The following is a 6,576-nucleotide window of genomic DNA, read 5'->3' as shown; positions in this document are numbered from 1 at the left end:
AAAAAAAAAAAAAAACGTAGATATCAATATGAAAAGCGGTTCACTACATTTTTGCCTCCCGCTCAGACGAAATCTAACACAATGTTAAACATGGGTTTGTTTTTAAAAATATTCAAGTTTAATTCACTCATTCGTGATATGAGCGATTTCCTCTTTTTTAAATTATCTTTTATATAACTGAGGAAAATAATTTTGGTTTGAATAATTCTGAGCAGTTGTAATTTCTTCTTATACTTTGTGGAGCTTTTTTCGTCTTCACTGAATTGAAGACTTAAAATATTTTTCAATTTTTCCTTGTCGTTTTCGTTTTCCTTCAAACATGCTATTACACCGTTGTATATTTTTATCTCCAAGTCCTCATGAAAACCTTTGCAGATAAATATGAAATGGTTTAAAATTTTTAAGGACAGCGATCCATTGAATAGAAAGTTTTCTGTGGAGTCGCTTCCCCCCCCCGTTGCAGCACCTGTTGGTGCACCCACTCCTGGACTTCCGCCTGTGTCTCCCTCGCCGTGTCTTTCCACCACGTTCAATGCACCTGTCCCGTCCAACATGTCCGCTTTAACCTCTTCCCGCTTGCTAAATGACTGTTTTTGCATCTTCTCCTGCGGGGAAATCCCTTTTTCTGTCTGTTTCTTCCCCTCACTTGTTGCATTTTCCGAGCTGTTGGATGGTACCTTCCTTCTTTTCCCACTGGGAGCACTATTATTCGTGTCGAGATTTTTTCGAGTGTTCTTCTTTTTTGTTCCTATTTTGTACGACACATCTGAGTCGGACGTTGAGTTGCTACTCGAGCTGTCTTCAATTTTTATGTACTTTTTATCCGACTTGTTATCCACATGGTTTGTTTTTTCGTCCTGCTTATTCCCCAACATGGTCGTTTTTCCATTACGGCTTCGCAAAATTGCCCGATAATTTTTATTCATTTCTTCGGAAGCGGTGCTTCTCCCTTGTGGGTCTTCCTCCGAGTTTTCCCACGAGCTTTCTCCTGAGTCTTCCCCCGAGCCTTTCTCCGAAAGTTCGTCCGAATTTTTCTCCTCCTTCAGGTGTTTTCTTTTCACCCCTACACTGCGCTTCGATGTTTTTATCCTGCTGTCCCTATTTTTTTCGCCTCTCATGTGTTTTTTTCCCACCTTGTTGTCTTTTTTACTGACTTGCTCATTTTCTCCGTTTGTCTGGTTGGACGATAATCCCTTGGACTTTTCACTTAGGTGAATGCTACTCTCATCCAGCAGCTGCACGGATTTATCTGCGCTTACGTTGAGTAGGTTCTCCCCCACAGATGCGGGGTCTCCTTTTTTTGGTGCTCCACCTGTCGGACTAACTTCCGTGTCATCCTTCAGGTTAAACATCCTCTCGAAAAAGTAAAAATTATTTTGGTTCAACTTTCTAAAAGATATAAAGTATAATGTACTAAAAAATATTTAAGTATGGCAATATTTTTTCACTGTAGAAAATTCTAAAGAGCAACAAATTTAACTGTGTGTAGTAGTTTTTAATGTTTTTTTTTTTTATATAATAACTTCGAAAGTTTGGGTAGGTAATATAATTTTCTTGGACAAGTGCTGGTTTGTTAATACTGTTACTATCCATTAGAAGCAACAGAATAATGCTCGTTCGGACTGTATACAATAGGACAGAATGGTTTGTTATATCAGCTGGTAGTCTTATTTTTCTTTTTTTATTTTCCCTATGCAAACAATTGTATGTATCTGCCAGTTTGATGAATTTCTTCACAGATGAGATTACTTTTTTTAAAATATAATTTTTATTTTCATTTTTTTCTACTAAAATGATGTACACAATTTTGTAGAAAATTGTCATGTCGTACCTTAGGTTGAAAAGGAAAAGTAAGCAGCTGATCAGGAAGCACAGGTTATCATTCTTCAATACATGATCGTTACAGGTTAGATTTTTTAAAAAGAAAAATTTGTACTCGTCTGAGGTTGTTTTATGTCCACTTTTTTTGTCAAAATAATTCTTAATTTCGTAATTTGATAAAAACTTAAATAAACCAATTCTTAAAACGGCTAACATTTTTCAATTTTTTATCTTCAAAAATTGTATCCTCTGTGCTGTTCCGTTTCATGTGTGTTAGGTACATGTCTGCCTCTTTTATCGAAAAGAGGCAATAAATTTTTTTTAAAATTTTCAGGCAGAGATATTTCAAGTACCTCTCGTAGTAGGCATTTTGCATCTCCCTCGAGTACAAAAGGCACAGTAGCTTGTTGGCAACGCTGTAGTAGTCCTCCACACTCATTTTTAGGCAGCTGTCGTATAGTTTGCTCTTTTCGTTGTTCTTGTTCTTCTGGGTAAATATAAAATACAGTATTATCACATTGATGTAGAGCGAGGACACCTTTCGGCTGCTCGCGTGCCTGGGTTCGAAGAAGTTCACTTTGAAGGAGTTCCCCTTGGACAGGATGCGCGACAGGTGGCTGCGGTTTGGGCAAGCTGCCGCGTTATTAGAAGCGTTATTAGAAGCGTTATTCGGCGCGTTATTCGACGCGTTATTCGAAGCGTTATTCGACGCGTTATTCGACGCGTTATTCGACACGTCGTCAGTCACGTTGTCCCCCACGTTGTCCGCCGCGTTATCTGGGTCCCCCCATTCGAGCTCCCCCCCGCTGAGCACCGCCAAGCTGTAGGCGTAAACCTCCTCCAACTTGGCCCTGTCCAGAATGCACTTCATGCACGAGAATATGATTCCTTTGTTGGAAAACTCGCAAAATAAAATATCATAAATGATGGATTTGAAATTGTAGTACAAGTTATTCTCCTTCAAAATGTTTTGTATCAATTTTAAAAAAATATAAAAAATGTTCTGATACAATTTTACCTTTTCTTCAATCTTGCGGAGGGTAGCAGTGGATCTTTCATCAGCGGAGAATTGCAAATCCGCCGCGTTCTCATTTTCTTCCTCCACCCCTGATGTGTTCGCCTTTACGACATCCTTATCCTTCCTAAGGTTATAATATTTTATATGCCTTTCAAATTTCTTCGTATTTTTATTATAAACTTCGTTGGTATTACTTCCTTGGATTTTTTGTTGGTCCACTATTTTAATTTTCTTCAACTTATTTAGTGACAATCTTAAAATGTAAAAAATGGACACGAGGTACTTTTCCACCTTCACATCCTTCGCGAAAGTGTGCAGCAAAATGAAGGACATATTCAGAAAAATTTTATGATTGGAAAACTTTTTTTCCTTCTTCAATTACTAACTTTATATTCTGTATGATGAAAAAATAAAAGTCGTCAAATAGGAACACCAGACTGGCGTTAAAAATGGGATACAGTACATCCATGCGGATGTTAGCTAGCTGTTTTATTATGGCCAAATTGGTTTTTAAAATTTTGCTGTACACGTTGTCCTTATTGTTCAGAAAAAGCTCATTGATGAGTTTATCTACTTCTTTTTTTTTGGCAAAAAAAGAGTGTAGCTTTTTCACGAATCTCCCTTTTTGGTCTTGCTCCCTTGTGGAGTCGTACCCCTTGGTGCCTGCCCCTTCTCGCCCATCTGCGCTTCCCCCATCCCCAGTACTCTTTCCTCTCTTATCGCTGTGGTTGCTACCAACGGTGTGGTTGCTGCCAACGCTGTGCTTCTTCAACTTGGGCGTCTCCTTCATGACTAGAGGTACGTTAAAATCAGGGGAGCAAAACTCATCTAGCTTCTTTTCCGTGTTTGCCTCAAAATATTTCAATGTCCAGTAATTTTTCTGGAAAAAATTTATTATGTTGTTTTTTTCCCTCTCCTCATTGCTGTGCGGGTTTTCCAAACTGTTCGCCACGATTTGGAGCGAACTGTCATTTGGGTTTTCTGGCAAGTCGTTTCCCGACTGTTCACTCTCGGGGTGGTCTCCTGATGGGTGTCTTATTTTTTGCCTATTACACTTCTCCTTTGTGTCACCCCCTTCATGGTCCTTCCTTTTTGGCCCCTGCCCGCGGGTGGAGTCGTGCGCGCCGTCCCCATCGCTGCTGCTGTTGTGTTCTCCATCCCCTTGCGGCGCGTCTTGCAAAGCGTTTCCAACTCCATCGCGATGTACTGGTTTGCTGAGCAGATTTGTGCTATTCTGAAGTTTGAGTTTTAGGAATAAGTCCAGTTGGTGCGTTACCTTCCGCTTGGTCATAACGAGAGCAGTTAAAAAATTTCGAAAGTTGTACTTGAGAGCGTAGAGCAAAAAATAAAATTGATAAATGACGTAGAAGAGATCCTTCTGCTGGAAGGCCTTCTCATAGAGACTTTTAAAGAGATACTTTTTAATAAAAGCAAAGGACAGCATCAACCGTTCGTTGAATATTCTTTCTTTAAATTTTTCCAAAAAGTTGTCAAATAATTCAACATAAATAAATAAAAAGGGTCTGAGGATACGTTCGCAGATCTGAAAAAATTCGTCATTTAAATTCATTTCATTTTCGTAAATGATGTTTATTAGCTTGTTGAATATGTGGTCATAAATGTACAGATACAAATTTGTCGCTTGGCAGAAGTAGTCCGTGTTGCTCCTGCTAATGATGTAATAACCTTCTTTAAAAAATGCACATGTATATTTGTCTATGTGTATATTATCTGCCACAAAGGGGAGGTACTCCTGTTTCATTTTCACGCCAGTGCTGTAATCCCCTTGTCTCTTTTCCCCACTCTCTGTGTGTTGCATAAAAGGGGCAATAGGTGCACCGTTAAATGTAGCGTGGTTGTAAACTAAGTGGTCACTATCCATATCGTATATGAAACGAAACACATTCTTCAGGTGAATAAAAAATTTCGATAAATGTTGATGCTTTCTCGAATGGTATTTTGAAAAATTGGCTAGCAACATATTTCTGACATTGCCATCTTCGGCACTAATAAAAACGAAAAACAGCGACGATGTGAATAATTCCTGCAACTGGTCATTTTCGTAAAGTAACTTCAGCATGTGTATATAGTATTCGTAATTATTTTCATACTGCAGATTTTTGAAGGTGATAATACTTATAAGCAATTCGAAGTAGAACAGGTAATCTGTAAGATGCACTTTTTGGTCCACCACCTCCACCTCCTCATTTAATAGCTTTTTTTTTTCTCACTTCTGTATCATTTGCCTTACTTAAATAATTTATCGTGTTGACCAAAATGCCATCCACAACGCTGTGCATCTTATCTTTGTAAATTAAAAACAAAAACAGAAATAGCTCCTTGTAGATGTTCTCCTTGCCTTGGTTAATGTAATAATTTTCGATAAATTTTTCTATTAAGTAAAAATTGATGTTTTCGAAGCATGATTGGAAATACAGGAACAGGTAGAAGCAACTCAGTTCTTTGTCTAGGCACTCCATTTCTGCGGTCGTTCCTTGTGGCCACGTCTCTCCCGCCTGGTCACCACCATCACGGCCGTCTATGCTTTTTAATATCGTGCCCTTTTTTCTCTCCTTTCCGCTTCCCTTCATGGTTGATTCTCCTTCCTTTCCGCTTCCCTTCATGGTTGCTTCTCCCTCCTTGTCGCTTCCCTTCATGGCAGCCTCCCCCTCCTTGCCGCTTCCCTTCATGGCTGCCCCGCTCCCTAGCTGTGCACTTGTCGCTATACCAGCAAAGTACTCCCTCATCTCCTTCTCGTCATTCTCGTCTGGAAGAAAAAGTGCGTCCAAATTGAACCTGTTATCATTAACGAGTAAACTCCGCCCGATTACTTCCCTCCGCACAACGTTAAGCAGCAACTGGAACTTTCCGTCTGCATATTCGCTCGCCCTTCTGAAGTTTTTATTTTGATACTGCGATATGTTGTATAGTGACTGATAAATGCCGAAGAAGGAACGCTGGTTAATAAAGTTGATTAAATTTTTTAGCAAAAAATCTAAAATTTCTTTTTCATGTTTTATAATATTTTTTAAAAATATTCTTCTGCAGCAGTCGCATACATTTTCAATGAATTCCTTTTTGCTAATTTTGATGTTTTTTTTTTCTTTAATAAAATATTCATACAGGAAAAACGCTTTCTGCAGAAATTCAACAATTTCTTCATTTACGAGATGGTCGTCTAGTTTTTCTTTACAGAAGGCATTTAAGATAGTCACATTTTCCTCATTGTAGATATTTTTTTCTTTAAAAAATGACAGAGCTGCATTTTTCAAGTTTTTGCTGTCTACCCCTTTTTTGAAGTGGATCGTATCGTCTCCCTTAATTGTGCTTAGCCATTTTTTTTTTTTCTTCTACATTCTCGTTGCACGTAAGTGAACGTATATTTCCATTTTCGTTTTTCATATTTCGCCTCCGTCCTTTGGGCTACTTTTTTTCTATCACTACTATCAGGGGGTGCACGGTATGCCACGTGTCGTGGGGAAACAAGCGTGTATGTGCCTGTGCGTGTATATAGGGGTATTCACGCGGAAGCGTATTCACCTATGCGCTGCGCATGTACGTACAACTCGTGGAACAGTTGCTCTCCTTGCAGAGGGCCGCGAACGATGTGCTCCATTCAATTCTGTGCTCGATTTCGATCCCACTCAACGTGTGTGTTCGTTCACCTGTTGCATAATTCTTGTACAGTTGAGATCTCAATTCAAAGTGACAAAAAAAAAAAAAAAAAAAAACTAGAC

General features: G+C 39.0%; 1 protein-coding gene across 1 annotated transcript; it reads right to left on the bottom strand.

The window, feature by feature from the left end:
- Positions 1–3,185: 3,185 nt before the first annotated feature.
- Positions 3,186–6,228, bottom strand: PCYB_082340 (hypothetical protein; the record flags this gene model as incomplete). The annotated part of the gene is made up of 3 exons (XM_004221972.1): positions 3,186–5,005; positions 5,091–6,080; positions 6,207–6,228. The coding sequence occupies 3 exons, from the start codon at positions 6,226–6,228 to the stop codon at positions 3,186–3,188; spliced, it is 2,832 nt and encodes a 943-aa protein (XP_004222020.1).
- Positions 6,229–6,576: the final 348 nt, after the last annotated feature.

Source organism: Plasmodium cynomolgi, chromosome 8 (assembly GCF_000321355.1).
Source record: "Plasmodium cynomolgi strain B DNA, chromosome 8, whole genome shotgun sequence".
Lineage (NCBI taxonomy): Eukaryota > Apicomplexa > Aconoidasida > Haemosporida > Plasmodiidae > Plasmodium > Plasmodium cynomolgi.
The sequence above is the reverse complement of the archived record's forward strand: the minus strand, read 5'-3'. Positions and strand labels throughout refer to the sequence as shown.